Source organism: Typha latifolia, chromosome 9 (assembly GCF_019914945.1).
Source record: "Typha latifolia isolate L0001 chromosome 9, TyphaL0001v2, whole genome shotgun sequence".
Classification (NCBI taxonomy): Eukaryota; Viridiplantae; Streptophyta; class Magnoliopsida; order Poales; family Typhaceae; genus Typha; species Typha latifolia.
Window position 1 is genome coordinate 5,087,100 of NC_133094.1, and position 18,720 is coordinate 5,105,819.

Below are 18,720 nucleotides of genomic sequence, written 5' to 3' on the forward strand. Positions count from 1 at the left end.
ACTATTATTATTCATACCTCCCTGTCTATTAATAGTTTGCAACTATTATATTATATTATATTATATATTGCCCCCGATTGTGTCTCGCTATGAATTAACCTCAGTTATGCTACTCTTTTCTTCTTCTCTTTTTTTTTTTTTTGGCTGAGCCAGTCTGAGTGGGCCTACAATTCTCATGGAATATGCCAAAAGGATGACAAATTTTGGACCTGCCATGCCAATTTAATAATATGAACCCAGACCTTTTAAAAAAGGTTGAGTTTAGTGTAATTAAGTAACTTCTTTTTATTCCTATTTCTTTGAGAGATAATTACACTAAGAGACCGCATCATCTACCCGACTTTGTTAATAGAAGACGTCGATAAAGTCTATGTTATCCTCTTAGAATAAAAATACAATTGATCACGTGTCATTTATAATATTTTATAGTTAATGGAGTTAATGTGTCGTGAAAAATAAATGAAAGAATCTATCCGTCCGCGTAGAAATAAGTGACTATTGTAATACGTAAAATAAGGTTTGTAGATAATATGTTTCTTCAAACTTATCACACTCTATTCCGGAATGAGAGAACAAATTTAAGCTCCCACGTTACTACTGTAACTAAATGGGCTATGTGATAGCGTTAGAAGAAACTTAGACCTTCTTTGCCATATCTATAGTCTATTATTTCTTTAAACTATATAAAGTGAGACCAGATATAAGTAAATATACAGAGCAAAATAACATTCACCAAATATGTGTTTCTGATGTTATGTGGGTGAAACCAATGTGATTATCATATAATCCGTTGATCAAAATTTTCATATAATATCCAACATATATACGAGCCAAAATTATTACAATAATCTAAATAAAGAAAAGTCCAAATATCACATGTTGCAACAAACCCTCAAAGCATATATCTATACTTCTTAGGGTAATTGAATTGTGTTAAAGAGGATTTAGGTCAAGTTAACTTCATCCTAACACGAACACAATCCGATTATTAAATAGCCGCATTTGGTAGACATGAAACAACTTATTCATTATGACATAACATGACCTCTATAACTCTTTTAATAAATGGGTCATGAGTCATGTTAACACGACACATTAACATGACGCGATGACACGATATAACTAACATAGTAATATTTATTGTAACAACCTATCTTAAAAAAAATTAAAATTAAATTAAATTTTGGGCACAACGTGGCCGACCACACTATGGTCGGCCTCGTGCCCATGCAGCTGATGTTGCATGGGGGCACCATGCGTCACTTGCCCGGCCTAGTTGGGCTTGGCCGGTGGTCGCAGTGGGCCCCACCCTGCCGCCACCACTGACTTCCCTCTCCCATATCGCCTCTCTTGCTCTCTCTTTTACTTCTCTCCAATCTCTTCCTTTTGGTCACTCTCCTCTCTCTCTCTCTCAAACTCTCTTTCTCCCTCTCTCTAACTACTACTGTTGCCGCCGGCGCTACCTCCCCTAGAACCGTCGCCCCCACGCGCTAACACCTAAGCCCGGGTCCGCACTGATGATAGTGTCTTAATTAATTAATTATTTTATTGATGTTATTTATTTAGGCTTTTCCTTCTTAATTAATGCAAATAGATTATTTAAACATTAATTATTTTAATAACAATATATATTCATGTTTATTATTAATTATAATTTGTATAATTAATGATTAATTAGGTATAACTATAGGTAATACTTATATCTATTTATTTATATCTCTATTAGATTAATATATAAATTTGTAAATTATAATTATCAAATTTGTAGAATAAGATACACTTTAAGTAATTCTAATAGTTTATTATACATTATTATTTTGTAACAAATAAAATACTAGGCTTATGTATTTATTTATTTATTATTTTATAAAGTAATGACTACATAGTCCCTAATTAATCAAGATATAATTTAATTATAATTAGGATTTTATCTATATTTATATTTTTTATTTATAATTAAAAATCTAGCTAGTTATAAAGATAAGTAGAAATTCTAAAACCTAATAAAATATCATATTTTACTCGAACGGATTATAATCGGATAAACAACTAACTTTTTATTACTTAAACACTTTCCGACTCTGAAACCCCTTATTGGAGACCCCGCGAACCTTGCTAGTGATGTGTGACAGTTGATTGATAGATTGAGGGATACGTATGTTGGGTCTTCTGATTAGAGGTGAGTAGCCTTATCCCATAGACGTCTTTCTCAAATTAGGATATATTATATATTATGTACATGCATGTTTTGGCCTCCAGCATGATTATATGACTTTATCTAGAGATAATTCCAGTCAAGCATATTTTATCATGTATTTGATTAGGCTAATTTGGGATATGAGTACATTGGTGATATATAGAGATGATTAGAGATAATTATACTGTTATGATTTTATACCGAGATGATCTCTAGCATGAGTGTGCATGTGATAGACTAGCAGGAGTATGCATGTGTTAGATACATGGTTGGAGACTACATTATATCATTTTTCTCTTGATTTATATTCCACCTAAATTCTTGTTATGCATCAATGTTTTGAAAGGCGGCCGCGGATGGCGGGCGGTCACCCCACCGCCTAGCGCCTAGGCGGAAGGCGGGCGACAAGGCGGGTGACAAGGCGGTCTAGCATTTTTAATATAAAAAATTATAAATAAATAAATAAACATATATAATATACATAATCACAAATTCACAACCATAATAACATAAATACATAAATAGCAACAAGTTCTAAACCATAATAACATAATCACAATTCACAACAACAATAAAATTACCACAATTCACAACTATAATAACATAAATACATAATCAAATATTCAAAATTATCACAACCATAAGTTCCTAGCAACAAGTTCACAATCATAACAAAATAATATGATAAAACATATCAAAATTATAAGGTCCATAACAAATAACATATAATCAAAAATTCAAAATTATCAAGTTCATAACAAGTTCACAATTATAACATAAAGGCCATCTTCTAATCTTCTTCACAATCTATGGGAGGAACTTCATCGACCAAAAGATTATCATCGGAATCATCATCAAATTCTAGCTCAACATCCTCCTCATCATCTATTTCTTCATCCGACTCAATTAATTGCTCATCTAGAGAAGTGGAAGGAGTGCTACTAGTAGTAGCTTGAGTAGATCTAGTGCTCCTCCTTGATCTTAAATATTCTTCGGCTCCTGATGCTTCTGTCACCATCTCCCAAGTTAACCCTTCACTTGGAAAGACCTCTTGCTCTACATGATCATTATCCAACCATTCCCTTGCATTATTTCTTTCTTTTGAAACGACTGGATCCTTCTCTTTCGCTATCTTTCGATCCTTCATTCTTGCATTAAATTGTACATAAACAAGATCATTTAGCCTCTTCACTTCCAATCTATTTCTCTTCTTTGAATGAATCTGAAATCATCAAATCAAAGACTAAATCAATTTGATAATAAAATTCATCAATTTAGCTTAGTCAATACAATGATTAATGATATATTACCCATTCAAAGGAGCTCCAATTTCTTTCACATCCTGAGGAGCTACATGTTAAATTAAGAATCTTAACTGCCATACATTTCAACTAGGGGGCAGCGGCTCCATATACACTCCACCAATGAGCTATAACCATAAAAATTAAAAAGTAACTTAGTAACATACAAAGAATAAAACTGTAAAAGACATGTTTTACACTTTTACAACATATGCTAATTAATAATTATTACCTGGGTTGAATTCATCATTGTTAACTTCTCTTGTTAATCTTGCTAGCGGTCTCCCAAATATCCCAGTGGCATCCTTATATGCTTTCATCTCCACATTTGAAATGTGAACTTGAATGGCTTGATCTGGATAAAAGTTCTCAATACAACTAAGAACACCATCCATTACATTAAAGTCAGTCTCCATCTCATCCAAATCTCTATAAAAATAGTATAGATTTAAATAATATGCAGCAGCGTGGAGATGTGTATTAAACTTTCCATTTGTGTAGTGATCAATTGCATCTAGAAAAGGCTTGGAAGATGTCTCATTATTATTGAAAATATTCTTTATTTCTTTCTTGACATCTTTCAATCCACCATATATGAATCACATTGGTGGCTTTCTTTCATCATCAACAACTCGTAGCAACTTCACCAAAGGAGTGAATACTTTAACTGCTAATGACACTTGCCTCCAAAATTGGTTATTGAGGATAGTAGAATAAACCCTCTTTCCTTTCGCAGTTTTTGACCATTTGCAACTTAAAAATTCATCGGAAGTAAACATAAGCCTTAATTTTTCTTTCTTCTCCAAAAGACTCTGTAATGTGAGAAATGAAGTGGCAAATCTTGTAACCCCGGGTCTCACGATCTCCCTTTTTTGTGTAAACTGACGCATCAAACTCAATGTTTTGTGATGTCCATAAATGAACACAGTGATTTCCCTTTCACGTTCAATTGAACCCCTAATCCTTTCTTCCTTTGATATCATCTCTAACATCAAATCTATACAGTGGGCAGCACAAGATGTCCAATACATACGAGGATAATTTTGCTTTAGCAACCGTGCAATGCTAAATTAGCGAAGAAAGATTATCGATCACAACTTGAAGTACATTTTCCTCTCCCACTTCCTTGATACCCTCAACAACAATATTGTGAATGTATTCACCTGTATGTGAATCTTTAGAGCAATCAACTGAACGTAGAAAACTAACCCCCAGCTCACAATTGACACATAAATTCATAATGCTTCTTCCTTTTCGATCTGTCCAAGCGTCAGTTAAAATGGAGCAGTCATTTTTCTTCCATGCAGCTCTATGGTTCTCCAAATCATCATTTGTTTTAGCCACTTGCTTCTTCAAAAGTGGCTCACGTAACTCATGCATAGTTGCCGGCTTGAACCTCGGACCATACTGACCAACTGCTTCCATCAAAACATGAAATGATTTATCGATTCTGACATTAAAGGGAATGCCACACTTATAAACCCAATGAGCTAAGTACATTAGCACTCTATCTCTTTGTTCTCATTGCAAAAGTATCTTTTATACTTGTCTGTACCATCTTCCCCGCTCTCTAATTGAAACTTCTAGATCAATAGATGTGTATTTGTCTAAAGGACCTCTACTTCTTGGCCTTTTACTTCCAACTTCTAAAATTTCTGGATCTTCCTTTTCTCCAAATATATTTACTTCTCGCTCTCAATTCTCTTCCTCTTTTGATTTATCCTCCTTTCTCCTTTTGTTGCCCTCTATATGCTCTTTAATAGCTTTTTTTGCCTCATCTGTAGCTTTTGAACAAGGCGCAACATCACCTCTAACATGAGCAATATGCTTCTTAAATCTACTAATTCCTCCCTTAGTAACCTTCCCACAAAATCTACATTTCACCGTATTGGCATCAATTTTATTTGGAAGGTATCCATATTGCCACCCTGGATCATTGGAGCCAACAGGCACAAAAAATTCAGATGAAGTTGACCCAACCACAGACGGTGTTTGAGAGGAATTAGTGGTCATATTTGACTATCTGTATTCTGTAATGAAATTGGGCAAAAAACAAATATGATTGATAATTCATAATTCACATTTCAGATTTAAAAATAGTAATTAATTACTGTTTTACCTTCTCCAATAAAACAGATAGTAAGATATTTAGTTATTTACTAATTATTGATTACTAATTACTCTCTAGTTAATACTTAATAACTTAATCTAGTAATTCACTAATTCAAAAGAAATGTTAGAGACAGATTAACACTAAAAATTAACTCACTGTTAAATCTTAATCTATAATCTTAATTTCTGAATTAATTAGAGGAATTAAGAAATAAGAAACAGAGAAAAAAATATTATCAGACAATTTCTGAATTAATTTCTGAATCAAATAATTAACAATCTTAATTAACGAGAATTAAAGAAAAATAGAAGAAATGAGGAACTAAGTAATAAGAAATATAGAAAAACTGAAAAACATATTATCACTTATCGATAGTTACTAAATTAATTTATGAATTAAGTAATTAACAATCATTAACAGATTAGTAGATTACTAATTAACATTCAAGTATTCAATAGATTAGCGAGAAACAGAGAAAAACTAATTAACTAGAGGAATTAACTAGAGGAATTAAGTAATAAGAAACACCGAAACAGAGAAAAAAACTAAAAATATATTATCGATAATTACTAAATTAATTTCTGAATTAAGTAATTAACCATCATTAACGAGATGAAGTGATTAACTAATTAACGAACATATTATCATTATTATCAGATAATCACTAAGTAACTAATAGATTAAGATTTACCTACTTTAGACAGAATTGAAAATTAAAAAAAAAATTAACTACTTCGGTGTGAGACAGTGAAACTGTGAGAGAGGAGTGAGAGAGAGAGAGAAGGAGAGAGTGAGAGAGAGTGAGATTGTGTGTGAGAGAGAGAGAGAGGGGCCCATACCTCTACAGCGAGAGCAGGCGCAGCGAGAGCGGACGCAGCGAGAGCGGGCGCAGTGAGAGAGAGGGCGCAGCGAGAGCGGACGCAGTGAGAGAGAGGGCGCAGCGAGAGAGAGAGGGCGCAGCGAGAGAGAGAGGGCGTAGCGAGAGAGAGATTAGGGATTTAGGGATTTTAGTGAGAGAGAGAGAGGGCGCAGCGAGCAGCGAGAGAGAGAAGAAATATTAATGGTTAATGGTATTGGTTAAGTTTTTTTAGTGGATATTGGATAATCCGATCCACTATAGAAAAACCCGATAAGGCGGGTTTGGCGGGCCGAAGCGCCAACCCGCCTTATCAGACCGCGCGGCCTGCTAGCGCCTTTTGGCGCTCAGGCGGCCCGCCAATGCGGCAAACCGCCTTCTACGAGCGCCAAGCGGAGTGGCGGGGCGGCCGGTGCGCCGCCCCGCCATGGCGGCCGCCTTTTCCGCTTTTCAATACATTGTTATGCATTAACTTATTATCGTACCCTTAGCGGATGGCAGGGTATGGTTATATTTGAGATACTCCTTACGGATGGCAGAGTATGCTCTGAGCGTTTGGGTATGATGTTGAGACCGGATACCGGGTGTTGACTATGCACAGTGGTCTAGTATGATGATGACATATAGAGCTAACATTGATGATTGAGATGTTGAGAAAATGCATATGATTTCATTATCATCTGATTACCTAATTATCGAGTGGTCAATATACATCATATATGGTTGCATTTGATATCATAGTATGGTCATGATCGGCATACATTATGTGTCATATTTGAGAGAGAGTTATGATGATAGTATGACATGGAGATTTATTTATTCATTGTCGATGATTATATATTTTTATCAGTTATGACATGTTATCTACTTTTTATTTATGTATTATTGAGGATACATTCATATACTCATTCATGACATGATACTTTTTCTGATTCATATTATCTAGTACATGATTTACTTTTTGTTTGACATCACTGATTCGGGATAAGGTCTATTTATTGAGCATTTTGCTCATTACTCTTTTTATTTCTTTTCTAACCCCTTAAATATGTGGTACATGATAGCGACTTGAGATATCTTGAGGGGATATTTTAGAGCGATGATGATGTGAGCTATAGACGTGAGATGATATAGAAGATAGTTGAAGTAGATATTGAGTTATAAAATTATTTGATATTTATACTTTATTATACCAGACGGTGATTTGTATAATACATGTCAAATTATAGTGTACTCGTGTATCAGTTGTTTAGTTGTATCTTGATGGTTTGTTGTGGCTTGTGTGAGTCATGCTAGATCATGTAGTGGTCTAGTGTATATTATTGTGGACTTAGATATTCATATGTTAATATGTTTATTTAGCTGATAGTATGATTTATTTGGTATTGGATTATGTGAGTATGGATACGTTAGCAAGTAGTATTTGATGATGTCATGATTGTATATGCACAGGAGTGTATCTGTGCGTGACGGGCCCCGCTCGACCTATCGCGTGCACCGCGCGTGCCGTGTGGGCGCTTGGGTGTGCACATGTTAATGCGGGGCGGGGGCGTTACATTTATTATATATAAAAATTAATATTGACTGATTTGTCATATATATTATACAAACAAAATGGTCTCTTTTCAATACACTAATTAGCTATTATATTTAATTCAAGCAAAGTGCATTTGCAAGTAGTGAAATAGATACTTAGGTATCTACTAGGGATGTTAGATGTTAGTTTGATATTTGATAGGGACAATTATTTGAGCCTTAAACTTGTTGGTTATGTTGAGTCCAATTTTGCGATTGATTTGGACGGGCATATGTTTTAACAAGTTATTATTTCATTCAAGTGGAGCTATTAACTTGACTACAACATGATATAGTTGCTTTGTGTACCGCTGAAGCTAAATACATGGCAACAATAGAGGTAGTCGAAGAGGCAATTTAGTTGAGAGAGTTTGTGGCGACCCAAATTTGAAATCATAATTGACCGTATACCTTAATACACGACATATATATTTTCTAAGTTCAAAATGACAAGAAATTTGATATGAATATTTAAGTCCAATAAATATACTTCAATAATAATATAAATGACTAAATGTCTACACTAATGTGACTTCCACCAAATTGAAATAATATATAGCCTAGAACATAAAGACTAATACAACTAAAAAATAAAAAGGAAACATAAGTGGAGGTAAATGTCCCGGTGCATTTTGCTCAATCATCAAGTTGATTAGTACCTAAGGCCTTATTTGCTTTGAGTTTAGGGAGTTCCGTGAAGTGATTGGGAATACTAACAGAATGTATAAGGCATTAAAAGGAGTTCTAATAAGCAGTTCTGTCAAGTTAGTTATATGTTGTGTCAGTCAACTATTTCCACAGAAGGTGATAATATGATATTTTAAGGACCCCAAATCCAATTCAATAACCAAACAATAAATTATCTTTTTTCTTAATCTAGTTTGGGTATTTATTAATTTTATATATTAACAATCTTTTTTTAAAAAGAAATTAAGATTTTATAAACTAACTTCCATAGTTACAAAAAGCTCTATTAGAGTCGGAAGCCAAAAACTATGGAAAATAAAAAAAATCCTTAATCCCAAGTACAACTATAGCATATGGTTCTACTATGATTTTCGTATCCTAGGTACAACCATATCTTATCAACGTTATCTCTCACCTCTTTTTCTTTTCTCTTACAAAATATTTATATTTTATATTATAATAATATGTCAAATCATGTCCAATCGAGTTTCTCTATTTTCTCTCTACACAATATAAGCCAGCAAATATACATTTAAATCTACAAAACATCATATAAGCCAGTAAATATTCACTTAAGCCCGCAAATAACTATTATAAATATTATATAAGCTAGCAAATATGCATTTAAAAACACAAGACACCATATAAGACAACAAATATGCCCTTTAGCTCGCAAATAACAATTATAAATACCATATCAACTAGCAAATATGCACTTTAAGCTCCAAATGGCTATTATAAATACTGTATAAGCTACTAAATATATACTTAAGAATACAAATGACTATTATAAATATTATATAAGCCAACAAATATATATTATAATATTATAATATTATATTATAATAATATAATAGTATTTATATATTATAATAATGACTATCATATATGAAAATAGTATTTTCGCCCATCAAATTTATATATAATTCATTTTCCTTGAAAACTAGTAATTTTTCACATATCACATCACAAATAATAAATATACTCTCAGTCTAGCTTAGAACTAAACACTAATAACCTAGTTTAAGGTATCTAAATTAAGACTAAGAAATATGCCCAACTAATCTAGTTTAGAGCTTAGCTTCAAACCAAATAAAGTTTAAAATATTAGGAGAGAGATCTCCTATGTGCCAACAACTATAGCTCAATGTCCAATCAGATTATATAACTATGGTAAATAATTTAGAAATTAAACTAAAATGATAATAATTTTTTCAAATAGGTCTCCAAAATCAATTCGGGCCTTATTGACCACCCGGAAATCGGTTAACCACTTAACTAATTAAGGGGTATTTCAGGAAATACACAAACAGAAGTAAGCTAGGGTTTCTCTTGGGCGTATAAAATTCGCCGCCTCGTCGCCACCTAGGGTTTCTTCCAGAAGAGCGCGGGTGATCGGAAGCAGATCAAATTTCCCGACCGAAACCCGAAAAGATGGTACCTCTCGTCTCCGTTTTAGATGTTAATGTGTTGAGCTGATTCGATCTTTGACTTGCAGTAGGAGTTTACTTCCACCCTTTTCGCCGATCTAATTATCGATGGGAATAGTTAGGCGCTCTTTCGACGTATATTTGATTTTGGGGTTTTGATGTTTCGTTTGTGACGAAGATCTTACTACCGGATCTCAATCTCTTTATAGTAAAGAAAAAAATGTAGCCTCGAAGTAGTTTTATTGTGTCTGAGTTGTGCATTCCATGTGGTTTCTTATGTCTTTTCTATTATTGAGATGGATCAGATTAAGCCGTCAGCTGTTGGGTTCCTCTAATGATCTTGGTAGTGAAAGCTTGGAAATTTTAGTATATCTTCCTTGGTACGTGGATGTATATCTAGTTTGTCCAGTTTAGATCCTGGTTAATCAAGTAATATGTTAAATAATATTATGCTTATATATCTGCAAATTTGTCGTTTGAATTGGAGGAATCGTTTAATTTGGTTAGAAGAAAATACCTTTTGACCCAGTTCTCTAATAATCCAGTTAACTTTTTCATGTCATTATAATTGTGGGGAATTTCTCTTGAATAAGGTGTTGAACAAGAGGATCGGTAAACAATGAATTTCATATGCTTATTTCTTTTTGGTCCTTTTCTTATAGTATAATAGCATAGTTCTCTAGGTGTATAAATAGTTTAACCATGTGATATGTCATTCGCAGCCTAAGCAGATTCACGAGATTAAGGATTTCCTTCTCACGGCGAGAAGGAAAGATGCACGGTCTGTGAAGATCAAGAGGAGCAAGGATGTTGTCAAATTCAAGGTCCGATGTTCAAAGTACTTGTACACACTATGTGTGTTTGACTCTGAGAAAGCTGATAAGTTGAAACAGTCTCTGCCTCCAGGTTAGTAGTTCGATAACCATTCTTACGATGGAATTGAGGTGCAAAATTTTAATAGATACAAATAATAAACAAAGAAGTTCATGTTTCCAAACTAATGGAAATGTTATGACTTAGGATTACTAATTTCATGTTTTTTGAAGTGTTGCACTTGCATTTTTCTGATTGATACCTGAAGGTAAAAGTTTGATTAACAAATGACCAAGCTAAAATAATTAGTTGTTAGTTAATTAATTAACTGCCACTAATGCTTTATCTCTACTCTCTAGTCGGTTCCTAAATGACCAATACAATTTGGTTTTGTTTGTAAAATTGTAGAAATGGAGTTGGTCATCATTTAATAGCTTTAAATGAAGCAGTTTATAGGGGCATGCAGAGAGATATTCCTCTGTTGTATTGCAGTTTAATAAGATACATTATATGCTAGCTCCTTTTAATGACTCATGTACTTATAATTTGATCTATAATTCTAGCAAATAGTTCTGTAACTATCATGAATCTGCATGACTGTTTGTCAAATAGTAATCAACAATTAGTAACTTTAAGTTGATTTCATTTTGCAGGTTTGAGTGTCCAAGATGTTTGAAGGTGAAGTCGGAAATAGTGTCATAAGATGTTTTTTGAGTGGGTGTCCAAGATGTTGCTTAAGTATTTACTCAAGTTTTTGTATGCCTACTATGTTTTGATATTTAACTCATGGGTCACTTAGTTCTATTTGGAATTTTGGAAGGATTTTGTTCATGATTTATTTTCTGAGTTAGTTGAAACTCTCAGATGGAATTTGACATGGTCTTAACCTGTGTGTCTTTTCTTTGTGGATGTCATGTTGAGTGAGTTCAATTACTTCTGCTTGTAATGGATCAGTTGCAAGCACTGTAACTTTCAGTGCTCTTTTAAGATGGTGACTGGTAGGTGATTTAAAGTGGGTAATTTTGAACCTAAGCAGCTATAAATGGTGGTCTGTGTCACTGCCATTGTTAGTAATTTTTCTGCAGATTTGAAAGATGGAATATGGGAACTAGAACTTTAGCATATGTTTGTTCTGATTTATGTGACTATTACCAGACATTTGGTAATCATCTCTTGTAAAATGTAACTCAAAATGTTAGTGCCAAGTAATCATTTTTCACCAGGCTTTTTATGGCCGTGCATATTGTGGTATGCAGGAAGTACTGCAAGATTAATCTTACAATGGTATAAATTATTTTAAATGGTTCAAAAAACTATCCAAATATCATAGTGTAAGGAAAAATAATGTCTTTTCATACAAAATAAAAATAATTGATAAGAATTTTAAGCTCTAAGTTTCAAAAAAGAAGTGTATTTTAATTATTAATATGTGTTTAACAATTTATGTTTTGTTAAAGAGTACAATTCTGAATGAGTCAATTTGTTAAAGCGATAAAGACTCCTCCAATCCAAAGGACTATTCGTGGCAATGGCGACATACCTTTTTGATATTTTTCTCCCACTATTACCAGGAGGCCAACATAGTAGGGTTGGCTAACTAAAGTAGAATTTAGTCATTTTCTAAGGTTTGGTTTAAACCCAGCCAAATGATGTTATTAGTCTTTTGTATAGTGATACTTCGAGTATTTCGCTGGATACCTGAAAGTACTTTTGGCCTTCTTTTGTGGTAATAAATATATAGATATGTTCATTGCCGGAAAAAAAAAGAGAGAGTCAATTTGTAACATTTTTTTTATCATATTTGAAAGGATGTAATGGCAATTTTAAAAGTTTTGATAATTATATAAGAAAAAGCTTTCTATTTGCTAGCAAACTTCCGGACATTTTTTATGAGTAAGATTATATACTAACAAAAAGACTACCTTGCCCTTCTCTGGCCTTATTTTCTACTATATACAAATAAAAACACTACTGAAAACTTTCAAAATATTATAATTGTCAATAATCCTTTAAAAATCATGCTTCCTTTTTAAACTTTAAAAATCATACTTACCAGTACATGCATTGGAATCTTTCATCATTTTTATTGCGTTAGTTTTTAACAAAATATTTATAGAATTCTTTTAATATATCGTTATTGAAGTTAAAAAAACACATAAATAACTAAAATGCCTTTTTTTAAGATGACGACGTACCTTTTTTTAAGATAAAAGAATAGGGGTGAAAACGGTTCGGATTTTATCCGATCCGATCTACTAACCAACCCGAGTCGGTATTTTACTCGGTCTGGATTCGAATACGGATATGGATAGCAGTTTATTAAAATATCTAGATTCGAATCCGGATACGAGTACATCATATATGTTCAAATACATATTCAGATATTGAATATCTAAATACCAGTATACTATGTAATACTAACAAACATCCTACCCTTAAAAACTAACCCGATTTGTTAACATAAAACCCTCACCTAACTCACCAACTTACTCTAACTCGGTAATTCCTCAACCTTCATCTCTTTACCGCATCAAGCCGCCGCACTCTCAACATCTCAAACCCATCCCCATCTCTCCCTCACTCTCAGCATCGACTCCCGCGACCCCGCCTCGATCTCTCTGACGAAGTTTGAGTACTCCACGACCGTCACGACATCACCTCGTAGCTAATCTGACGAAGTTGGGGTTCTCCTTCAACATCTCGTAGCTAATCTTGTAGCGAATTGAATCCTCCGATCATCACCATCGTTGCTAGGTACCTCCGCCTCGATCTCTGTCGTCTGGGCCGTCACACGTCGCTGGGTGATTTAGATCCAATCTCTTCAGCAAGAATGCCTTCCAAACCCAACTGCTCTCTCCACTGACACTAGTGGTGCTCCCCGAGCCATCAACTCCGATAACTCTGACGACTCCGACCATCCGATGCCATCCTCATCTCTCTTCCTCATCACAGGCAAGCATTTTTATTTGTTTTTCATTTATATCTTATATATACATATTATTTCTTTAATGTCTATTTTTAATTTTTAGGAGTAGTTGTAATTCGATCTGTACATAGGTTAGACTTAGTTCTAATTTTTTTGGAGGAGTTCTAATTTTACTCTCCTCTATTTGCATCATGTACTAAATTTAGGTGAAGTATTGGATCTAACTCTATTCTATTTGCATCATGTTTATATATATTATATTATCTACTCTCCGTTCTATTTGCATTTACATTATACTTGGACATTACATTATGATTTTTTGCAGTAGTTGGAACATGTTTTGTGAAATTTATTTCTAAGATAATGTAGTTGAGAAGTTTTTTAATGGCATTTATAATTTTTTAATGTAATAGAGAAAATTGTAATGGCATCTACAAGTGCATCAGTTCAAGATGACACAAGTAATAGTGTTACTCAAGATGATAGAATAAAGAGAAAAAAATTGACATCAGATATCTGTAATAACTTTGATAAAGCTGAAGTGATAGAAGTAATCAATGGGCAAACAATGAGCAAGTGTAAAGCAGGATGCAAATTTTGTTAGGAGCAATTTAATAGGGAAAGTTCTATGGGAATGACACCCTTGAGGAATCATTACAAAAATAAGCATAGTAGAAAAATAGGACAATTGTTATTTAATCTTGCAAGAGTCAGAGATTATGCATGAATACCCTTTCTCTATTGTAGAATATGAGTATTTTCTTAAATTTATAAAATCTTACAACCTGCTTTTCCAACAAAGTCGTGGATTACTATTAAAAAAGAAATGTATATGATATGTTTGGTTCACTTTTATGTCGTATGAGTGCTAATATAAATCTCTGGACTTCTAGACAGAAGAAGGGTTATTTGTGTGTTACAGTGCATTTCATTGATGATGATTGGAGAATTCAAAAAAGAATTATAAATTTTATGCATTTAGAAGGGAGACATACAAGGTTAAATTTGTGCCAAGCATTTTTAAAGAATATGATTGAATGGAATATTAATGGGAAGCTATTTTCCTTAAATTTGGATAATAATTGTGCTAATGATTTTTATATTATAGATGTGATCAGTCGGCTCAGTGATCAACAATCTCTTGTTTGTAGTGACATATTTTTTCATGTCAAACGTGCCACGCATATTATCAATTTGGTTGTCCAAAATGGTTTGAATAAAAATAAAGGATGCAGTGGAAAATATTCGTCATATCATCTTAATTCTTAGAAATTCACCCTTGCAGTGGGAGAATTTTCAAAAGAGAGCAAGAGAATGTAATTTAGCTACAAATAAAGCTCTTTCTATTGATGTACCTATAAGCTGGAATTCTACTTATTTGATGCTTAGAGATGCTATATATTATATTCAAGAGGTTTCAATGTGCTAATCCAATTAAATTTGCTGTTTGTCCAACAAATGAGCAATGGGATAATGCTAGAATATTATGCAAATGTTTGAAAATCTTTCATACAATAATTGAATTGCTTTCAAAAACTTTATATCCAATGCTAACTTATTTTTTAAAGAATTATGTGATATTCAGTTGCAAATTAGATAATGATATAGAAGTTTGGATGGACTTGTTCTTTCTATGGCAATATTAATAAAAGAGAAATTTGATAAATATTGGCAGCAATACAATCTTATATTAACTATGACTTCATTTTTAGATCCTCGGTATAAAATGAGAAAGTTCGTGAAATCATAAAAAAGTTCATAATGAATATGCATCTAAATTTTCACGTCCTTTTGATTGTGATGTGAATGTAAGCACGGGTGAAGTTTTCCAAAGTAGTGGGGCTATTTTTTATGAGTTTGACGAGGATAGAAATAGAAGATTTGAGCAATTTTTAATTAAAAAATCTTAACATCAATCTCCTAAGACAGATTTGGATCTATATATTGAGGAGGGCTTATTTCTATGGAAACATAATAATACTAAATTTGATATACTATCTTGGTGAAAAATAGAAGGTACAAAATATCATATATTATCACGAATTGCCCGTGATGTGTTTGGCAATTTTAGTTGCCACAATTGCATCTGAATTTGCATTGAGCACAGATGGTCAAGTAGTAGATGCTTATCATAGTAGGTTGGATCCTAAAGCCATGGAAGCTCAAGTATGCACTCAAGATTGGATAAGATCTACAAGAAAAGGTAATGGTTGTTTTATTTTCTTAAATTTTATAAATTAGTATTGAATACTAATTTCGATATATTTTTTTTCTTATTAGGAGAGGTAGCATCAATTGTTAAGGATGTTGAAGAATCTGAAGTATTTGGGCACGTTTCAGTCATACAATCAATGGCATGTTCACTAGATTAAAGGTAATGCAATCTTTTATGTTTAAACTAAATTTGAATTGCATTTGAAATTGTATGAACAATTAATGGTATTACTTGATATATTTTAATGGATTTTTAGTTCAACAATTAAATTAATGTCATTCATTTATTTTTGTAGATCCTCTTTAAAGTGTATCACTGCTCGATTGGCTTGATTGAAGATTAGAGAAATGTGAAATGTCATGAAATTGTAGTGGAATTGGTGGTCACTTTGGAATATTGTTTTTTTTTGTTATACTTGCATTATTTGTTAAGTTTTGGTGTAGTATGGTTATTATTACTATGTGAACAAGTTGATTATCTTTTTGTTATCCTCTTTTTGTTATATCTAAGCATATATGTTATAAAATATTGTGAAATTATAGTAGAATTGGTGGTCTTTATATTCTAGTGAATTGTAGTGTTATTCTCTTTTTGTAGTAAATTATAGTGTTAAATCTAAGCATGAATATGGTGATCTTATATGTTTGCACTAGATGTTAGTTTGTTATGTTTTTAGAATTGGTGCTTTTATGTTATAGTGAATTATAGTGTTATCTTCTTTTTCTAGTGAATTATAATGTTATATCTAAGCATGAAAAGGGTGATCTTATGTTTTTGCTCTAGATGCTAGTTTGTTATATTTTTAGAATCGGTAGTCTTATGTTGTAGTGAATTGTTATCATTCTTTTATAGTAAATTGTAGTGTTATCTGCTTTTGTAGTGAATTATAATGTTATCTTCTTTTGTAATGAATTTTAGTGTTATCCTCATTTTCTTATATCTAAGTATGAACACGGTGATCTTATGTTTTTGCATGAACATGGTGACCTTTATCTTATGTATAGATGCCAGTAATAGATTCATTTTGTATTTGTATCTGATTATAATTTGATTTTTTATCTGGTTTGTATTCACATTCAATTAAGATTTGATTCGTACCTGATTCATCTTCGTATTCGTTTAATATCTGAAAAATATCCGTATCCGTTTAGTTATGATATGGTTTTGTATTTTGCTATCCATCCAACATTCGTATCCATATCCGTATCTAAAGTAAAAAACATGAATCTAGATGTAGTTTAAGCACTATCTGATTCGTATTCGAACAGTATTCACCCCTAAATATAAGTGATAACATCTTCCGAGCCAAAAAGATCATTCATTCTATCGATTAGGATAAGTCTTCTCAATCGTATATGATAGTTAAGTTTGATATGGAAAATGCTTATGACCGCTTAGATTGGCATGCCATTTTACACACTCTTGAGAAAATGAATTTTCCTGCTAAATGAATTGATTGGATTAAAGCTTGCATTATTACGGCAAGGTACTCTTTCTTTATTAATGGTACTTATATTAAATGGATTTCTAGTCACTGTGGCATTAGACAAGGTAATCCTTTATCTCCATATTTGTTTATCATTACTTTGCAAATTTTATCAATTTTGTTGAATGATTCCATGCATAAGGGATCCCTTGTGGGTTTTTCGATTAGTGTCTGCTATCTTATGTATCTGACGATTTACTTATCATCACGAAAGCTATCTCTGCTAGCTGTGTGGCCATCAAAAATGTTTTTGATACTTATGAGAAAATTATTGATCAAAAAATAAATCTTGACAAATTTGCTTTTTACCTCCCTAGCTAGAGTGAACATCGAATCAGTAGGGACATCAAAGATTCTTTGAATATTAGCCATGATAACTTTTCGTTTGGATACTTGGGTGTTGAGATGTCCCCTTTTAAAATTCGCATGAAAGATTGTCAGGGGATTATTGATAAAGTAAACAGTAAGCTTAGCTCTTGGAGAAGAAAAACTCTTTCGCGTGCTGGTATAATCACTCTTATTAATTCTACCATTAATGCCATGCCCACTTTTATGATTAGTAACTGTGTTACCCCTCTTAGCACTGTTGATTCTATCACCAAAAGTGCTAAAAGATTCCTCTGGCAGTGGGGTGAGGAAAAGGCCTGCATTTAATTAATTGGGTATTATTTCCTTGTCTAAAAGAGGGGGGATCTTAGTGTTAAAGATCCTAGAAGAGCCCGTCTTGCTTTTATGAATCCTAAGATTGCTAAACTTTTGGGTGGTGCGGATAGACTTTAGGTTTAACTTATGAAGTATAAATGTGGTAGTCTTAAAATGTGGGCTAAAAGGAATAAAAGGAAGAGTGCCTCCTTCGTGTGCAATCACATCATTCACGCTAGCAAAGAGCTTTGAAGTGGATACATTAAAAATATTAGTGATAGCAGCACTACAACTATTATGCATGACCCTTGGGTTTTTCCTATGCCTCTCTCTTTCAAGTCAACTTATCTTAACATGAATATAAGCTTTGGCAACAAGAGAGTGGCTAGATTAATACATAAGGGTATTTGGAATTTGGATAGACTTGATCTTTGGTTTGGCTTAATTTTGAGGTTTGTCATTATGAAAATTATGCTCCC

General features: G+C 32.9%; 1 protein-coding gene across 1 annotated transcript; it reads left to right on the forward strand.

Annotated features, from left to right (window-relative positions):
• The first annotated feature begins 9,986 nt into the window (after positions 1-9,986).
• Positions 9,987-11,858, forward strand: LOC140795726 (large ribosomal subunit protein eL38z/eL38y). The gene is made up of 3 exons (XM_073148463.1): positions 9,987-10,166; positions 10,882-11,065; positions 11,626-11,858. Exons 1-3 carry the CDS (start codon positions 10,164-10,166, stop codon positions 11,646-11,648), a joined length of 210 nt encoding a protein of 69 aa, XP_073004564.1. The 5' UTR covers positions 9,987-10,163; the 3' UTR covers positions 11,649-11,858.
• The last annotated feature ends 6,862 nt before the right edge of the window (positions 11,859-18,720 follow it).

Excerpts from the sequence above, each read along its gene's own strand:
- LOC140795726 (XM_073148463.1), top strand. Across the intron at positions 11,066-11,625 it reads GAAACAGTCTCTGCCTCCAG|GTTTGAGTGTCCAAGATGTT; the intron begins GTTAGTAGTTCG and ends TTCATTTTGCAG.